Source organism: Silurus aristotelis, assembly GCF_946808225.1.
Source record: "Silurus aristotelis genome assembly, chromosome: 26".
Classification (NCBI taxonomy): Eukaryota; Metazoa; Chordata; class Actinopteri; order Siluriformes; family Siluridae; genus Silurus; species Silurus aristotelis.
Window position 1 is genome coordinate 13905929 of NC_139599.1, and position 20668 is coordinate 13926596.

The window sequence follows — 20668 nt, forward strand, 5'->3', positions numbered from 1 at the left end:
GTTGGCAGTAGATAGTGTGAATCAGAGTATAGTGTGCCTTAATTGAGCATCCTGAGAACATGTTAGCCATGACCTTCAGTGTGTGTTAGTGTGTATGTGTGCAAGCTACTCCTCCTAGACTTCACTAAGATAAGACCCTTATTAAAGAAGCACTGAGGTCATTGTGGGAGACTGAGACACCTCGGGAGAGGGACAGGGCTGTTATGTTGCGATGGGGTTTCTGTAGGGGGCGGAGAGAGAGTTCTGAGGGCTGATGGGGCTGATGTTCTTCACGTTTCATTTTAGATTTATAGTGTGCGCTTGGATTATTACTAGGCGCTGTAATCCAATGAATGAGAATTCAAACAAAACGAAAGCGTCGTGCGCAAAGGCATAACTGTATCCAAGACGACATGAAACCTTTTCATTGTCTCCTTGAGGCATACAGTATCTTGGCCTGTTGCCCAGTCAAGGGGGTGGGATGGGGGTTGGGGTGGTGGTGAGGGTGCTAGGAAAGATTAAGGTTAAGTTTCTTTGAAATTTTATTAATAACCTGTTATGACCTGTTACAAACCTGACATTCTCACAAAGCTTTCTCACTAATTTGGTCATCTGTCATTTCCTGTTCTCCAGTCAGTTCTGCTTTTTGGGCTCTATCTCATTTTGCTATCAACAAAAAGAAAGTGCTATTTGACACCTTCCACATACACGGCCGTGTATTTTCAATTGAGTGACAATGGAAATAACCGTAGCAAGCCAGGAATGGCTGTAGGCTCGTCCCTGGGATTCCTACTCATGATCTCGAGACAGCAGTACAAACACTTTTCATTTTACAGAAGCATCATATTATCAATAAAGCTGCACCTTCCTGTTGTTTCCAATCATGCAACATAAAAAAAGTGACAAAGTGCCCTAGAAATGCAGAATAATAATTCCAGGGTGCATTTCACTCTAACATTTTACTTATACAGTCTGTGGTCTTGGACCAGATATGGTGCACGGCAAAAAAAAAAAAAATTAAAAATGACCTGGACTTGCTTTATATATGAGGTGAAAAAAGCCTGAAAGTAAAAAATAACGTTGCCCAAAGGAACAGACAAATGAGTCACAGTCTACTGAGGCTTTGAACAGAAAATAAGGTAGAAGGAGAGAAAAGGAAAACATATATAGAGCGATTAGATTGAGAGTAAAGATAAAGGTGCAGCAAAGAAGGAACAGGAGAGACAAAGAAAAAAAAAATAGAGAGAGAAACAGAAAGAAAGCTCCATTTGTGTTCAGACTGGTCACACCACGCCAGCCTCCATTAGTCTCCTTCTCTGTTCGACACGTTCAGAGGCTGAGGGCAGCAAGGAGCCTCTAATGATTTCCGTATTGACGGTGCAGCTTTTGAGAATGTGCAGCAGGTGTCATTAACACTAAAGAGGTGCCATTATTTTGCTCATAATTATATCCGTCGATACGGCGCGCACATAGAGGTATAGGCAAAATGGAACATAATTACAGTTAACGTGTGCAGGTAAGACTCGGAGCACAGGCATCTACTGGACGCAACAGAAAGAGATGATGGCTTGAGATTCAGAACTGGAGATTTTAAATGTTAAGTTTAAAATTGAAAAGATTCTGCCACTGTGAGCCTCTGAGGAGCCCTGAAGCAAGGCTTTCAGATATTTAGCAGAAATCTTGAAATGTACCTTTTGTCAAAAAAGCCTTACTTTGGATAAAAAAAAAAAAAAACTGGGTTGCTTATGCCAGGAACTAAGTTTTATTTCTAAATTATTATTCATAGTAGACCAATAAATAAGCAGGTTAAGCCCTGAGCATGGGGCAGCATGATGCCAGCCACAATGGGCCTCTGTTAGTACTTGTTCCCATTTAAGATCAATAATTACTTTATGGAGTTAAATGGAACAGGAAGCATGATGGCTCGTGATATCACAATACTGAACACATGCACAGATATTTTTTTTCAAACCAGTGCTGGTCACTTTAAGAAGGTGATTATTAAAATGTATTTAATAATAAATTTGGACAGGAAGGTTCAGCAAATATAGACACGTAATTTATGCACATGAATTGCTAAATAGCTCAGTATTTATAAGTTGTCCATGTGTACTTGAAAATTATGTGGTAACTAAACAAACCAGTAACAAACACTTCATGTAACCAAACTCAAACCTTGATCATTCAATATTTTCAATAGGAGCAGCTTTTACAACATTTGTTTTGTATGCTAACCTGATAAATTGGGACAATTTTTTTCATGCTAACAAGAAGATTTGTGGTAATTGTCTTTTCATGCTAACCTGATGATTTGTGATGGGGAGAAACAACTGCTGTTCAGTGTCTGTTTGCTCTGACCAACCTTTTTTCCCTACAGACAGCTCTCTGGTTTTTAAGATGGTTTATCCTTATTAACAACAAATGCAGCTCTCACAGGCACAACCCTGTGCTCAAGCCAATCGTATACATTTAGACTTATCAACTGTTTGAAGAATCAATCTAAGAGGGCAGACCTGGGCAACAGCAAGAAGTGGAGTAATCAGGACCTACAGCTATTCAGTCAGAGGGCTAAATGTAGTGTGTTGCACAAGCTTCTTGCTCCACACAGCTGCTTACGAAGGCAGTCAGCATGAAAGTAAAGTAAAATCCCAGCCATCGCAGCTGGAGGTGTGTGAAGAGGAACAAGGCTGAGGGCTGAAATGATTTGCGCACTTCTCCGTGACACGCTCAAAGAGAACCAGCGTAATCCGAAAACTCAAGCCATGTGGATAATCGATGGGGTGGAGTGAAGACACTGGTAAGGATGACAGGCTTCATAGGAACATGAAGAAAGGACAGATAAGAGACAACTGGAAACACAGTAAAAGGAAATTTACGGTTCGACGTCCCTGCTGCTATGCCAAAAGCAAACTGCTGAGGGCAAAAGGTGCTGGGCAGAAATAATTGAAAACAGCTCACTGGAAATTGAAATCACTGGGAAAAAAAGAGAATGCTGATTTTTCATCTATTGACATTGTGCTCGTTTGCATTTATTAGCAAGTAGACAGCTGTGTGTTTTCTGAACTCGAAGGGTGGTCACTATTTTAAGATCTCATGGATGCTTGGATGGAGGAGTGTTTTTCTTTCTGAAAACATAAAAAATCCACCTTTGCTCTTTTTTCCCCCTTTTTTCCCTTTTCTTTTATTACCTGAAGCTATTATATTTCATCATGGTATTCCCCTCTCTCTCTTTCTTTTACTCTTTCCTTTTTCTCAACCTACCCCTTGCCACTCACATGCATACATCTCTATAGAAATCCCTCAGTCCGGTTTCAGTCCACAGAGCCACGACTCTGAAAATATCCCTGCTATATTCAGCAGCAATTTGACGAAGTACTTGCTTTTTATGAGCCAAGGTTATTTTGCTCTACAGGTGCCCCAGAGATGTGATGGATGTAGCACTAAAAGAATCATGCACCGAAAGGCCAATGCCACCCATCCCCACCCCCCCACATACAGGTATTAACAAACCTTCATATAATATATAATATTCTTCAGGGTTTGAGATGGAAAAAGCTTTTGTTTATTGTTGGGCCAAATGTTAACAAAGTCATTCCCCACCATCAGTGTTCATTTTTTTATGATACTGATTGAATGTGAAAGATATTCAAGGAATCGTTTTAAAATCTGAAAAATAACAATAAATAAATAAAAATATTTGCTGCCAAAAATCTATTCTTGCAGATTTCCTTCAAAAATGTGAATAGATTTTGCCCATGAATCAGTTTAAAAGTAATAACTTTTCAGTAATATATAAATAATAATAATACCAATATGAAGGAAAAATAATGTATAATATAGAATATAGAAGCAATATAGAATATAAAAGCAATAGCAATGTGTTTTTGCCATGCCAATACCACCATGCCTAAGAAATTAGTTAGTATGCTCTGGATCATGAGACGATCCTTTCTCTCTCCATATTCTTCACTGACCTCTCCATTTCTGTGGTAGATCTTGGTCTCACGACCTTTATGAACTTTTTCATCTCTTTTTTATTGTTTTTAAGTTTTTCTTCACCGTGTTTATCCTAAACTACTGTTGTTATTTTGGCCATTAGTGAACATCACAGTGTATCCTTTTCTTTTAGGACATTCACAACTAACCCTAACCCTGCCCAATGCTTGTTCAGTGGCTCTGATTGATTATTTTCTCAGCTTTTTCCATCGATATCTCTATAGTCTTCATAGTGGTTAATCCTTTTAAATACTAATGCAAATACACTCTCCAAACCCAGAGTTCAAGCCAAGAGTACACACTCAGAAGTATTAAATAAAATTATCACTTCCTTTTATGATCACACATCTGCAGGTGCTGCCTCATCACTCGCTTTAGACACTGAAGGTGGATGAATTCACCATGGGCTTTTGAGCTGCAATACATGATAAATGGAAGCCATTCATCTTGTGGTTAGGGAAATCAAGAAGACGGCGCACTGATCTGAGACCAGCTCTACAAAATTCTCTTATAATGGATGTGATTAGATGTGTGCATGGGAGGGATAATGGTCCGAGATCAGTAGAAAAGTAGAAATGTGGTTGTGATGCTAGAGAGAAGAAAGGGATTGTGGGAGGTTTATCTCTCCTCTGCAGGGAGATGGGAAAACCTCACACACATGCTTGGCCTTGCACCAAAAAACAAAAACAGAAAAAAAACTGCCTCAGTATACACACATGCACAGCACAGTCAATGTCTCCTTCTAATGAGGACATTTATATCATTAGTGCTAATTCGTGTTTAAGACGTGATAAGGCTAATTAAAAGTTTATTAAATGGTGAGATGAAGATAGAGCACTCCTGTTTTCAAGCCTTTAATATTTGAAACTGCTCTGGCGCAAATTAGATTCCAAAGGCAACCATCAAATCTGTTTCGCTAACTATGTTTATATTAACGGCATTTTGACCCAGTGACTTTCAATTATCTTTATACAACTAAACAGTTTGGGGGTTAAGGACCTTGTTTAATGGCCCAGCAGTGGCAGCTTGGTGGTGCTGAGATTTAAACTCTTCAACCTTCCAATCAGAAGTACAACGTCTTGCCCACTGAGTTACCACTAGCACTTCAATATTTCATTTTGAATCAATTACATTTTGACAAAGTATGATTTTCTACAGTACCATTCATTATTTAACAATACAAATAAATCTGCTATGACTATAAATATGAAATGATTTCTATTCTTTTATTTTTGTAACTCTGCTATGGTACTATACGATGCAATTTCTATTTGATCTAACAACATACTGTAATGATCAGAATGCAACCAGACTCTGACGTTTTCTTTTGGCAATTAATGCGGATAGCTGTCTATTCCCTTTTTTAAATCGTAGTCAATCATAATAGGTAGTAAGTTATGCTTAAGGCCTTGATTCTTTTTAATTGTTGCCTTTGATTTCATTGTATCATTGTCACATGGTATTAATTAGGCTACTAGATTATTGATATTTTTGTATATAAGTCTTTATGGACATGGTGTGATGTAACTGAGGTTAAGGAACTGTCAAAAAAGCAGGCCACGCCCACTTAGGATATAAATCAGAATTCCGCTATAGATATGTGTCATTGTGGTACAATCCTATATCAGGTATATGATTTGTGTGTGTGTGTGTGTGTGTGTGTGTGTGTGTGTGTGTGTGTGTGTGTGTGTTGATTGTGTCATCATGAATAAATAATTAACTGGTGAACTGGAGAAGATCAAACCTGCCCAACCAAGTGATGGCTCATGGGTCAAAGTAATAGATGCTCTATTAGATATTATTTCATGCTAATAGATTGACGAATGCGCTTTCCCTGCAACACTCGTGGCTCTGTGACTCACTCAGAATAAAAGCTTTGAGAGAAACTGCACCTGCTTACGATTCGCCTGAACAGCGATAAATGACTCATATTAGCTTTGACTAAATGAGATTAATGCTCTCGCTATGGCAAAACTACAGCGGATTTTGTGTTTTATTTATAGAAGAAATATGTGCTGTGTATTTCCATACAGGTTGGAAATGTTTTAGCGCCCTTTTAAAAGCCTCAGAATGCAGAACCACGTGAAACTCTTAAAGCTGGTTGCGCATATAATCCAAAAGAGTCGAGTGCCACTAAAAGTGTTTTGCACTGTCAGACAGATTGTCACTGTTGTAACTCAAACACCTGCCTTTTATTCACTGCTATTGAATAATAGGTGGAAAAATAACAGACTGCAGAAAGTGTTCCCGAGCTGCATTAATCGGAATTCTAAAAATAAATAAATAAATAAATAGATAACTCCACATGGACGGCTGAATATTGCTATTTGGATTGTGCGAAGAAGCGCAGAACAGGTCAGGAAGGTCTCTGCGAAAATGTAGGCAATAAGGAGGGAGGTGATGCGAGAGCAGTTCGAATCTTCTTCTCTTATCATTGCTGAACAGCTGCTGGCTAAAGCCGGTTACCATCGGGTGAATGAGGTCATTTGAACCGAACAGGATTTTGCTTTCAGGCTATAGTAGGTTTCAAAATCTACCACCACCATGTTTCACTGCCATAATGTATCAAATGCTTAGAGGGAAAAAAATGGATGAAACTGAAATCTCACTGGCCTTTTATCTTGAACTTTTAACACTAAAATGGTACCAGGTGGAGGAAACAAATCAGAATTTTTTTTTATCACACAGGCAATAGCCAACCTTAATGGACATTCCTTTAATTTTAACAAAATCCTTTTAGTGAATTTTATTTTAATTTTATTCTGTGGGTAATCTAATAGATTGTTCTCACCATACAGACAAAAGTATTGGGACATCTGATTTTTCCAGCTGTATGTAATTTTTTTTAACCAATCTGTTTCCACAAAGTTGGACGCACACAATTGTATGGGATGCCTTTGGATGCAGTAAAATTAAATTAGAATACCCAAACCTCTTTCAACACAACAATGCTATAGAGATCTGACCTCAACCCTGTTGAACACCTTCGGGATGAAGTGGAATGCTGAGTGCACCCCAGGTCTCCTTACCTCACCTACATCAGTACCTGACTCAGTAATAACACCCTGGTGGAAAATCCAAAATTAAGTCAAGGCAAGTCAAGTTTATTTCTATAGTGCTTTTCACAACAGACATTGCCTCAAAGCAGCTTTACAGAATTTAAGAAGTAATGTAACTAGTGGAACATCTTTTCAGAAGAATGGGGGTTATTATAACAACAGATAGGTACTAAATGTGGGAAAAAAATACTACAGTACATAATTCTAGCTAGAGGTGTAATGGTACACTTGTTTATACCAAACGATTTAGGTGAAGGACTTTCAGAACTTGCACTTGGAGTGCAATTCTTGTTTTAAGTTTCCAAACATGTTAAGTGGCAGACCGCAAGTTTATTCAGTCTTCGCCTCGCACTTTAAACGCAAACGGAAATGCGATTTGGGTTGATTTTGGGCATGTGCAGAACAAAACGACAGTCTGGTAATATGGATTCTTTTGCAGAATTTTTTTCAAAAGGAGACTTTATTTAATCAATTTATAAAATGTATAACATTTTATATAACTACTTTAATTTGTGCCTATTTAATCAATTACTCAATTGAATCAATATAATAATAAAAGTGTATTGCATTTTTTTATTAATTCTATTTTATTTTTATATATTTTATTTAAACCAACCAGGAATTTTATTTAAAATTATTTTGAAAATGGTTGATGTTCACAAAATGTTAATAATAATAATAAAAAATTATGATAATTGAAAATGACAAGCAATTTTATGTTTAGCATTTCTTCCCCCTAACTGTACCAAAAATGTAACCGAACGGGGACTTAAAAAGCGGGTACGTACCGAACCATGAATTTTGTTTACCGTTACACCTCTAATACCAGCATGTCTTTGATCAAAACCCTGCAAATCCTTTTCATAACCCACCTCAGTCCCATCAGTCAGTGAAGCAAAGCTAGTAATTAACCACGCATTAAATGCCTTCCAACCACACCCACCATGTTCCTGAAATAACTCCATGATCCACGGCATCGAGCCAATTCCCTAACCTTTGACACCAATTCAAATTAGAGCATCATCCAGGACCTTCAGCGACCCCCAGCCGAATAATCAATGTGTTAAGACCGTAAAATGTAACTGAACCGAAATGATGGGATGCAGTAAAAATCTCCAGTGTCACATTGAACTGGTGCCATGTGGCCTATACAAGCCCACATGGACACATTTGTATACTCTAGGCACTAATATATAAAACTTTGCTCTTCAAAACCATGACTGTGGCCCTTAACCCATCCACAAAAATAGCAGTAAGACTCGTTAAATGCAAACGAGGGATTTAGTGAATTTCTGGCAGCTAGCATCAGCCATAATTATGTTCAGTTGAAAAAAAAAAACATGCACACTACTGAAGGCTGGTGTCGCTCCGCATGCGGCCCTCCTTCATTGTGTGTGTAAAGTGTGTTTACGCTACACTTGATTATAGCTAGAGCATTTAGAGTACCGTTTTAGTTCATCTCAGTGAAGAGTGTTACTTGTGAAAGAGTGATCTGCGACTACTTTCGCTGAATGATTCATTCTTAAATATAGTTCAAGTTTTGTTTTTAGTTTTTTTTTTTTTTAGATGATGCATTTGAATGATATTGCACAAGAGACAAGGAACAAATGTCAGGAGGGTTTAAAAAAGTCAACTTCTTGGAGATGGAGAATAATGGATGGAGCACAGTCAGCATTGTATATGATTGGTGGCTGTAACAGTTCCTCAACATCAGCTACATCTCTCGAGTTTATAATATATCTCAACTATAGGTGTTTTTTCCCTTTATTTGTACCTGTTTGTTTGTTCTGTTTTTCAAAAGTTTAATCCCTCACAAACCCTGACCAGGCACTTACTAAGGATAATTTAACAAACACACAATTATCAACCTGGTCTTACTTTATCCCGAAAGCTTCTTATCTGACTGCATGCAAGTAAAAACCTCCTACTTGCTCAAATAATTAGCAATCATTAAGCAAAAATTGCACCTTATTTATTGTGTTTTTGTATCTGTTTGGAATGTGTTATATGTTTATTCTGAATAATGTATTAGCATCTATCCGTTATGTCACTATTCAAATTGAGCATATGTTACATAAGCTGTGGAGTGACACCGGGGGCAGATGTGGAGAGTCGAGCTAAGAGGATGGAGTAAGAAGAGCAGGTGGAGGAGGAATACATCTTTGTAAAAGCTTTTTTTTTTTTTTTATTTTTATTCTGGACAAGAACTCGCACATTTCCCTTCACAGAAAATGTACCTAGTCAAGAGTCCCTTATCGTTGAAGCGAAAGGGCAGTTGTCAAATTCTGTTATTAAAAGTTCAGCATAAAAGGTAACATTTGCATCCTGTCCCCGCCAGTTACAATAACCTTTACTCTTCTGGTAGTATTTTTAACTAGATTTTGGAGTGTGATTGTGGAGATTTCAGCCACAAGGGTGTTAGTAAAGTCAGGTAATGATGTAGGTGAGGTGAGGAGGCCTGAGGTGCAGTCAGCATTCCAATTCACCCCAAAGGTGTTCAATAGGGTTAAGGTCAGAGCTCAGTAGCAGGCCATTTAAGATCTTCCACTCTAACCCATGCAAAGCAGATATTCATGGAGCTCACTTTGTGCACAGGGGCATTCTCGTGCTGGAACAGGTTTGGGAAAAATTTTGTGCTACTGCACTTAAAGACATCCAACATATACAACTGTGTGCCTTCAAATTTGACTTTGTAGAAAAAAAGCACATATAGCTAGAAAAGTCAGGTGTCCCGTTCATTTTGGCCACACAGTGTATCATTTTTTATAACTCGCCAGCAAGATTGAGTGCTGCTAAAAAGATTTTCATTGTTGTCCTCCAATTACAGTATGACCCTGGAAATACTTTTGTCGGAACACTGCCCAAACAACTACCCTTGAATGAATGAATTTTTTTTTCTTAATCCAGGGGAAGTAGTAGTCTTTGCATTCATTTTCCCTTCTGGTAATCTCACACACTCTTGACAAGTGGAAGATAAATGAAGTTGATTATGCTCCAAGTCTCAAATCCTCAGGTTGTTGCGTTAAAGAGAACGCTGACACATTTAAATAGACCTTTAAATAGAGAAAACTGCGAATGTCAGTACTGCACAGAGCATTAGCAAAACAAGCTTATGCTAATTCTTTCATTGTTAGCTGAAGGAGATTTAGCTGGCAAATATGCTGTGGTAACCTTTGGTAGTGGTGTGTGAATGAGGTCGATTCATAAGCATGGGACACCTGACTTTTCCAGCTATATGTGGTTCTTCTCTAAACTGTTACCTTAAAGTTTGAGGCACACTATGATATCCTTTCTATTTTCACTTCACTTGAACTACGAGAATCAGACCTGTCCCAGCATGTTTCATGAAGATATGGTTTACGTGGGTGGAAGATCTTGAGTTGCCTGCTACAGAGCTCTGACATGAACACCTTTGGAATAAATAGGAATGCTGATTGAACCCCAGGTCTCCTCACCTTTCATCAATACCTAACTGTAATAACACCCCTGTGGTATAATAAATCTCCACAAATCTTCACAAAAACAATCCAAAATCTAGTGAAACCCCATTGTGGAATGGGAATTTAATGGTCAGGTGTCCACAAACATCTGTCCATACTGTTTTTTTTGGTTTTTTTTCTGCAAACGGAGTGTGACCCATCAGAAACCCAAGCCTGACTAAAACTCCAACGGGTTTGACCGAAACAGAAAACAGAAGCGAATCATGCGATCAGTGAAAGCCCAGCAGGGGACAGTTCCCAGCATAAAAAGGATCCAAAAATAGGACACAAATAAAATATTATGTATCACAGAAATCCATGAGCATTATCATAATGCAGAAAAGTACTGGTGGAAAAGCTAGGTGGAAAAAAAAAAATGTGTGAACAATTAGCTTTACTTGACAAACTAAGGAACTGGAATTGGTGCCCATGTTGGTGTGTTTTTATGTGCGAGAGAAAGAAAAAAAAAACCTGGAAGCAATCACACCAAATAAAACGAGACATAACGCTAAAAAAGATGGTTGAGATATAACCGGTGGCATCTATCCTGCTTTAGCCCACGGTGTTTAGGTGTCGCATGGTTCTTGGATCCGAAAAACACAAAGCTAGCGGGAAAAGCAGAATCGCCGAATGTGCGATCCCACACACATTTTTTTTCCATCTCTCTGCACATGCACACAAGCTTCTCTTGGATGACCTTAATCCGTGGATTGAATGCAGGGAGCAGAATGTCCATGTTAAGTACTGTGAGTGTCTTGAAAAAAATTTAATAAATAACGTGCCGCCGGAATGCTTATTAGGCATCACAGGACATGAGCCTGCTCGTTGGATGAAAATTGAAAGACCTCCTTCTTTTACACACAGATTTTATGTTACCGCTCTCTGTGACTGTAAATCTTATAGTGCAGAAACCAAATTAAAACAGTTACACTATAAACTCTAGCTCTTTGTATTATATCAATTCCATTTTCAAATGATTTCCATTTCGTTTGTGTATCGCTTTTAGCAATCCTCAAGTTACCTCAAACTTTGAAGCAGTAGCATGAAATGATCCCTTCGTTCGAAATAGAAGACCCAAACCTGTTTCAGCATGACCATGCCCCTGTGCACAAAGCCGGCTCCACGAAGATATGGTTTAGAGTGGAAGATCTTGAGTGGTATGCTCTAGAACTCCGACTCTCAATCCTATTGAACGGCACTGGGACGACTGGAACGCTGACTGCAACGTGTTGCCGAATGAGCACCAATCTCCGAAAAGCCCACTTTAAAATCTAGTGGAGGATCTGCCCAGAGAAGTGGAGGTTATAATAAAAGTCTATGTTACAAACCACACTACTTAAAATAATGCCCCCTTTCCCCTGACCAATCATATTCGAGAATCTGGTTCTGTTGTGTTCTTTTATATAAAATCACTCTGAATCTGAGTAAATGGTAAACGTTTTAGACCATAACTGAGATAAACAGTGCATCATTTTCTTCCCTCATGTTTACACAGCCATAATAACCACCAACGTTTACAGGCATGTTCATATTTAGAAGCCATTTATTTATACATTTTTTCCCGAATGCTTGTTTACAGCATGCTAGTTCTCATTTGACTCATCACCTACTTGGGTATTTAAGTGAGTAATGCAGTGCGCCGATGAGGCTCCGCATAAGCAGTAAAAGTTAATAGTGCTATTGCACAACCATTGCACTATTTCATGTTAAAAGGTAATGAAGAAAGTACTGCTGATATGACTGTATTCTAATAAAATCTCAGCATCGCATGGAAGAAAATGTGAAATTTACAAGCATACTTCATGAATGGCCAGCACAGATGGTGGCTCCGTTTGCAAAGAGAAAGGAAGTGAGAGAGAGAGAGAGCGTGAGAGACAGAATATGAATGTTTAGTGGTCAGGGAAGACCTGGCATGGTGTATTCTCAGCCATGCAGAACGGCACGAATACATACAGAATGTTTTTTCAAAGGCCCAGCAGAGTTCCAGGGCCAATAACGAAAAGAAAATTCGGTCTGTTCCTTTCATTATTAGCTGACAGCTCGCAGATAGATGCTTAATAGGATTCCACAAAAGGCTGTGGCTCGGGCTCAGGAAATCCCTGGCCCCTCCCTCCTCATCGTCCTCCTCATCCTTCTGTATCTGGGAGCACCTTCACTTTGTGCATGTGTGTAATTTTATTCAGAGATAGTGTAGCAGTAGCAACACTTGATGGACTATATAAAAAAAAAACAGGGACAACATTTTTAGTCATATGTGTTTCTTTTCCAAACTGTTTGCTCAAAGGATGTCATTGGATGTGGGAGCATTAAGTATTCTCTTTACTGAACTAGACGCAAAACTGACTCAAAATGACAATGACTCTGTTTACAATATGAGCTCCATTAAGATATGGGTTGTAATGGAAGATCTTCAGTGACTTGCTATAGAGATTTAACAACAAATCTATTGAACGCCAATGGGATGAATCAGAACTCTGATTCCAAACAAGGTCTCCTCATATAACCTACATCAGTACCTTTAGACCTTTAGTACCTAGACTTTACTAACACCCTTGTGGCTAAATGAATCTCCACAAATTTCTACAAGCACACTCCAAACTCTAGCGGATTTCATATTTTATAGCAGATTTTTGTATTTTAGCAGCAAATGGGGATTGAATGTGGATTGGGATGTTCAAAAAGTGCTTACGAATCTTATGGTTAGGTCTCCAGAAACTTTTGTTTAAATAGTCTAGCTATCAAGTTGCTTCGCACCCATAAACCATGAGTACAGCTTTCTTCTTTTTTTGTTGTTCAATAAAATTGTCTGCTGGGTTCCAACAACATAAACAACTGTTTTTCACTCTATGCTGCAGATAATACGAAAGATAACATATCTACAAAAGCTCAGGCACTGACACCACTGACATTATCTCGGCTGCAAGAAATATATTCATGCAAACGTACTCGATATCGATCTCCATGAGATTATTATGATGGAAAATACGCTACGGTGATGAAGAGACTTTAATCCATCCATAACGATTAGAGCTAGCGGGCCTTCCGTGATCCTGAGATGAGGAAGCGTTGCGTGCTGTGAAAGCACGCTGAAAAGTACTGATAGACCCGGGGAGCTCGGAAAGATCACACGTGGTCCTCGCTATGATGTAGGATAATCTCCTAATTAGTGAACGTGTGATCAGATACAATTTGATTAGAGCATGCAGGGAGGATGCTGCACTTTTCCTGTTCAATTACATTCCAGGTTGACACAAAGTAGGTTGGAAAAGGCTACGCTTAATGGCTGCCGGGTCTTATTGCACCAATATGGTGAGGAACCTGCTCCTGTTAGGACAAGTCTTCGGCCCATGCCTTGATTACATGCAATAATAAAGTCAATTTGAACATTGTGAGCTCATGGTCGTGTAAGCTCAAAAGGACTTCTGGAAAGAAATGTGACTTATATTTATGTAATTTGGCAGACACCCTTATCAAGAGCAACTTACAACCAAGCCGTTGACGGTCAGTCTCTTGTCATTTCAAGACTTGACTACTTCAACTCTCTGCTGGCAGGTCTTCCCCTGAACGCTATTTGTCCACTGCAAATGATCCAAAACGCAGCTGCATGACTTGTGTTCAATCAGCCCAAGATTTCCCACACCACCCCACTGTTGCGCTCCCTTCACTGGCTTCCAGGAGCTGCACGTATCAGATTCAAAACACTGATGCTTGCCTACAAGGCCAAAAATGGACCAGCACTATTTTACCTCAGTGACCTCATCACATCTTGCACTGCACCACGCTGTCTGAGATCCTCCAGCACTGCTCGACTGGTACCACCTTTTCTCAGAATGAGAGGTAAGTACACTTCAAGGCTCTTCTCTGTTCTGGCACTGAGGTGGTGGAATGAACTTCCCCTAGATGTCCGTACAGCAGAGTCCCTGATTATCTTCAAGCGACGACTGAACACCTACCTCTTCCTGAAATACCTAAATTAGCACTTTCCAAGTTTGTAGAATTCAAGTTATATTTATATTAAGTTTGTAATCTTGCGTACCAGTGTAGATTTATTCATTACTAGAGATTTAAAGCACTTTTGTACGTCGCTCTGGATTAGGGCGTCTGCTAAATGCCGCAAATGTAAATGTAAATGTAAATGACGGTTAAGGGCCTTGCTCAAGGGCCCAGCAGGGGCAGCTTGGTGGTAGTTTGATTTCAACTTGTGACCTTCCAAGCCAAAAGTCCAATGTCTTAACCACTGAGCTATAGTACAACCTCCCATAAGAGTGCAGTAAGGGCAAAGTTACAGAAACTAGGGAAGAATTGACCAGTAAATCTTGCCAGATGAAGCCACTGGCTATACAAGCATCTTTAAAACCTAGTTGTGCATTGGCTCGGAATCGAACACAGGCCCACGTGGCAGGCAAAACTTTCATCATTGAACCACCAATGCCTGCACTTGCATCCAGGGACCATATCTTTAAAAAGTATCTGTCATGAGACCCACACACACACACACACACACACACACACACAACATTATCCAGCACAGGAAGCTAATATTACACCCTGTGTTCAAATGAAATAGCGAGACAGTGAGATTTGTTTCCCAGGGAAGAATGAGCTGTGTTCATCAATATGACATATGGGCGATTTGTCTTAACTCCGATTGAATGGCATTTAATTTTTGTGTGCAACAGGGGAGGAAGCTATCATCTCCCAGTCATGTGAGCGATCTCTATAGCTGTTTGTTTTCTCCCTGGACTTTCTGGAGTGTTTCTTCAGGAGAGAGGTATAGAATCATTAAGACATTTGTATTTGAAGATCGTTCATGTGGAACCACCCCAGATGCACAAAGTGGCCTTCAATCGAAGAGAACCTCATCTAAATAAAGGGTACTGGGATGAACCAGGCAGATCCGAAGAGAAGAAAAGGAACAGGAACACAACAGCAATGTGGCACCAGTGTCTTAAACAATAACAACCATGTTTTGTGGCCCTCAAGCTTGGTTGAAAAGACCTATCTGAACTTTTTCACTTTCCTAAAACCCATGATTGGCTAGTTTCACTTTGATTGACAGAATCAAGTAATGATTGATTCAAGTAATGATTGGTTCAAGTAATGATTTATCCCCCCCCCCGTGCTGAGAACAGCTTTCTGTTAAATGAATAGATTGTGTCCCGGTTAAAACATACACTATATGTCCAAATGCTTGTACACACCTGACCATCACACCCATATATGGTTTCTATGCAATTCTGGAAGCACATGTCTATATTCTGTAGAGTTATGGTTTCCCATCACTAGAACTAATAGGCGTAAACCTGTTCCAGCCTGCACAGAGCCCAGACCTCAACCCCATTGATCACCTTTAGGATGAGCTGGAATGAATGATTGCACCGCAGATGTCCTCACCTGACATCATGCTTATTGTGGCTCTAGTGGCAAAATGTTTACAATTTCCCACATGCGAGCTTCAGAATGTATTAAAAAGCCTTCCCAGAAGAATGGCAGTTATTATACAGCATATTATATCTTGACTTCTTGACTTGACTTGAGCAACGCGGGGCTCAATGTTTGCGCCAGGGTATAAAGTGCCTACACAAATTGGGGGTTTGCAAGGTGTGCAAAGTGTGAATATGAGAAGAATCTCTTGACACCCCCAATGCAGACGAACCAAATGCTAATTTAATGCCCCCGTCATGTATTAACCTCGCTGTTTAACAATACAAAGCATTCCCTGGTGACAAATTAAGACTTCATCTAGTGACTATTCCATCTGGTTAATTAATTGTGTTAATTTGCACCGCATCTGACAGACCGTGACTTGTCATTTATTTGTTTATTTATTTTTAAATACATCACACAATATAGCATCGAGAATCCATAACGCCATCAGCAGCACAAATTGCTAGAAATCTCCTGTAGTCTGTAAAACGGTTTGTCGACATAAGAGCTGCTGTGCGCCAAATATTTGGGAGGAAGTCGTTCCAGAATCCATCTGTTGAATTACCCATATCTCTCAGCGCTGGCTACGAGATTGGAGACGCTCCGTTCTGGTCTGTGTGGGCCCTCGGGGGCCTGTTAAGTGCCCTTGTAAATGTGCGTTACAGGGATTATTTGTATTTCGCACAAATATCGAGTGCATTCTGGATTTTTGACTGTCAGCTGGGCTGCTATTAGGTGAACTGTGAATCAGAGTGAATCAGGAGGTATGTGCCTGTGAGCAGGCAGTGTGTGTTTTTCTGCTAATGTGTGTGTTTGTGTGTGTGTGTGTGTGTGTGAGATATTAATAAAGGCAGCAATTAAAGCAAACATGCTGATGGGCTCTGGACTGGTAAACAGCAGGCGCTTTTGGTGAGCTCTGTCACAGACATGCTGAGAGAACTGTGACCTCACACACACACACACACACACACACACACACACACACACACACACACACACACACACACACACACACACACACACGCTATTCCCCCAGAGCATGCTCATGAAAGACAGCATGCAGTTAGACGATGGCAGCTTCTAAGGCTAATCTAATTTGGATTTGATTTAGTGGCAACGAACACGCGCTGCACTGGCCACGTAAGAGCAATTCATATTTATTACTGTAATTGTAAGGACACACTTTTTTGCCTGCGGAGCCATTTCTCATCCATGTGTTTGAGTCAGGGAACAGTCTCTTATTTATGAACTGAGCTTCATTAAATAATAAATAGAATAGCGATTGGTAATAAAAATGAAGTATGCTTCAATACCAGGAGTGGAGATGTCCTATACAGTGCTTAGTGCAGAGATGTATCAACAAATACCTCTTTATCAAATTGGAGGTGAGATGTTGGGAATGGTGTGCACGCGGTAGGTATATGAAAGAATACAGAAGCATGCAAAAGCAGTGCGATTCAGCGAGCACTGAGCACCGATTCTTTGAAATAATAGAAATTAGAAGAGGCACAGCTGGTCTTGTTGCAGTCGGATAACATCTTCCTGTTTATGTTCCTTTGATTAATTCTAGGGCTGAAAGGCCAGACCTTTTCTTATGCTGTGTAACAATTCTTTACAGAGCGTCTGAAAAAAAAACAGAAAACAGCTTTCGGCGAGCTCCTGCTCAACTCGTAATTGCAAAATAAATTTTTGCTGCTCTGTAACGCTCAGAGCCGCAGACCCACAAACCCAAACAGAGGCACAATTGTGAGAACTAACACTTCTATGTGCTCTGGCATGTACGTCGGCACCATGTTGATGTAAACAGCGGCTGGATCTAAAGCTCACACGCCCACCACTTCATCGAGCCAGTGCAGGCACTTTCTACTACACGAGCAGAAGCTCGAGTGGAGCTTGCGAGAGTGTGAGTCATCCGGGATAATTAAAAACACAAATGGTCATTGTGTGCTCCGAAAGGTATGGCTGGAGGATTATAATGGGTGGGTTGGGGTTGGGAGGGGTTTAGGAAGGTAAGGCAAAGGGACAATGATGCAACAGTTGTCTTTGTGTAAGAAGCACAAGAGACAGAAATGATGGAGAGGGAGAGAGAGACAAGGAACATGAGAAACATGATAAGCATCAGAGCAAAATATTCAATATCATATAACACTGTGTGTTAAGAGAGAACTGAGTGCGGAAAACAAGGAAAAGGCACTAAAATGTATTAGATGTAGTTAAGAGAGAAAGAATCGCTCAAATCTAAAATTATACCTCTGCTAGAGAATGAGCAACAGGACAAAATATTTAACCAGAACAGTCTGCCAGTCAATACTCACTGGAGTCGTCTGAGTCGTAGCCCTCCATATCGGGCTCTTCCTCCTTCCTGCTGGGCGGAGGTAGGGCGGAGGCAGAAGCAGAGGCAGAGGCGGTGCTGAAGGCCCGGTCCAGGTCGTCTTCATTGTCGTTCTTTTCTTGACCCGTTTCGGCACCCAATGAAGAGGTGGCGGCGGCCGGAGTGGATGACAAGGACGAGGTGGAAGAGCGCAGCGAGCCAGCACGCCTCAGGACCGGGGCTGCTGTGGGAGGGAAACCCCGCGGGTAGCGGGGGAAATAGTCAGAGATCTGCTTGATGGGCTGGATAGGGCCCGGGCACACGTCAATAGCCATGTGCTCCTGGATGCTGATGGTGGGCTTTTCGCCTCGGCGCTGTGTCATGCATGCGGCCGTGCGGGTGACGCCCCCCAGGAGGCGGGGCGGGTGTAGAGATCGGCAAACGACTCGACCGATTTTTTTTTACGGAAAAATACAAGAAAAAGTTACAAAAATATCCAGCTCGCTTGTCTACCTAGATTTTAAAGGTGTCCACCTGTAAGGTATGCCCCTGAAAATGCCCTCAATGCTGTGAGTGTGCCTGAGTGAGTCTGAGTGTGTGTGTGTGTGTGTGTGTGTGTGTGTGTGTGTGTGAGTGAGAGACGAGAGCAAGCAGTTGCAACTACATAGAGAGTGCCAGCGGAGTGCTACTGCAAGCCGTAAGCATGCCGTCTGCCTCAGAGCTCTGCTCAAAGCGCTACAGAATGCACGGAGACTGCCCAAGCACCAGCCACTGGAATAAGTGGAGAGAGACAGAGGAGGAGACGGAGGAAGAGAGAGAGAGAGAGAGAGAGAGAGAGAGAGAGAGAGAGAGAGAGAGAGAGAGAGAAAGAGAGAGAGATGGGGAGCAAGAGTGAGAGAGGGAGGGGACGGGATTATAGAGAGAGAGAAGGACGGATTGGCTGATGTCAGTGCTTAGCAACGAGGCGGTAAACAGGAACCACCGGTGCGGCTACTTAATTATGCTATTAGTCCCTTCCATCTGTCAGAGAGAGAGAGAGAAAGAGAGAGAGAGAGAGAGAGAGAGAGAGAGAGAGAGAGAGAGAGAGGCAGTGAAACAGAGACATGGAGAAAGAGAAAGAAAGGGGGAGACGGAGCCAGAGCTTTTTCTCCATTCCTCTGGACTAACAGTGGCATCGTCCCTTAAGTCGAGCGCAACAAGTGGTACATTCCTACACGCAGTGACTGGAAATGCAAATGCAAGTGGGAAAATAAAAAAAATATCAATACCTTTTGGTGGATTTAAAGGAATAATAGCTCATTTTAAAAACCAGGTCTAGTCTAGAATCTAAAGCCTATAGATAAATATTCATTAGGAAGCATTTGTCCCAAATAAGACAGCATTGCTCTTTCTCGGTTTCCTGAGTGGATTTTCCTTGTCAATGTAAAAAGCGCTAAATAGATACTACTGAGTTGAGATGTTGAAATAATTTGTTACCACAGTAAGATCACAAACGAGCTGCGTTCACATTATGGCATTTGGTGACCACTTATAATTATCTCATTTATTTGAATGAGCAAAAAATTATTTAAGACCTTGCTCAAAGGCCCAGCAGTGACAGCTTGGGGTTACTCAAGATTAGCAGTCCAACGTCTTGTCACTGAAGTATCACTTCTTCTTTGACGAGGCACAAAAATGAGATATGTAGAGTATGCAGTGCATAACAACGCCACACAAGGGGGGTGGAGGTGGTGGGGCACCATTTCATTTAGTGTTCTTGTATTCTCCCCTCTTTAATTGGAAGGGGAGAGGGGCACCAAACATGATCTTGAATAACCCCTGCCCCCATGCTACATATACCACAGATTTAACAGTTGCATTAAAGTAATTAGTTTTTAGCTAAGTATCCCATTTGGTAAGGATCTAAGATGGATGTAAGTCTACTTAAGTAGGCTTTATTGTCATTCTAACAATATACAGTGCAGTACGCAGTAAAGCAAAACGTAAGTAACATGGTTTTGTTACATAAAAGTAAGGGACCATGGTGTAAGTGGGATAATCACCAGCTAGATGTCTGTTCCACTGTTTTATGCACTAGATTACCTCTTGCGTGGTGTATTGCCTCCTACGTCATACATTGGAATCCAGTGACCCAAACCCAGTCATAAAAGAACCCTTAAATATCTTTACTAGATAGAATTCTAACATGTGTTCTGTTTGCTGTGACTGTAAAGAGTAATTTTGTCATTTAGCACAAACCCATTGGTTCTTATCCTCCTACCTGTCGGATTGACATGCCATTTCTGCCCACAGAAAGTTTTATTGTTGTTTTCTGCACTATTTCAAGTAAACCCTGGCAACTGCGCTGTGTGAAAACCCAGGAGAATCAGCATTTTGTATTTTTTTGGAATTTCAAGGTTTGCTCCCTCTTTAGCAGT

At 40.5% G+C, this 20668-nt stretch overlaps 1 protein-coding gene and 1 long non-coding RNA gene across 5 annotated transcripts in view; one reads left to right on the forward strand and one right to left on the reverse strand.

Annotated features, from left to right (window-relative positions):
• doc2b (double C2-like domains, beta) overlaps positions 1-20668 on the reverse strand; it is a 158737-nt gene that overhangs the window by 47762 nt on the left and 90307 nt on the right. For 2 of the 4 annotated variants that reach the window (XM_083530691.1, XM_083530690.1), the window contains exon 9: positions 18256-18495. The exons of the other annotated variants lie outside the window; for them this stretch is intronic. In XM_083530691.1, coding sequence (XP_083386817.1) covers positions 18256-18495 — 240 coding nt within the window. The remainder of the gene's footprint in view (positions 1-18255; positions 18496-20668) is intronic. 4 annotated transcript variants of the gene reach the window in all.
• LOC310720259 overlaps positions 1-20668 on the forward strand; it is a 69126-nt gene that overhangs the window by 33293 nt on the left and 15165 nt on the right. The gene's annotated exons all lie outside the window — the stretch shown is intronic.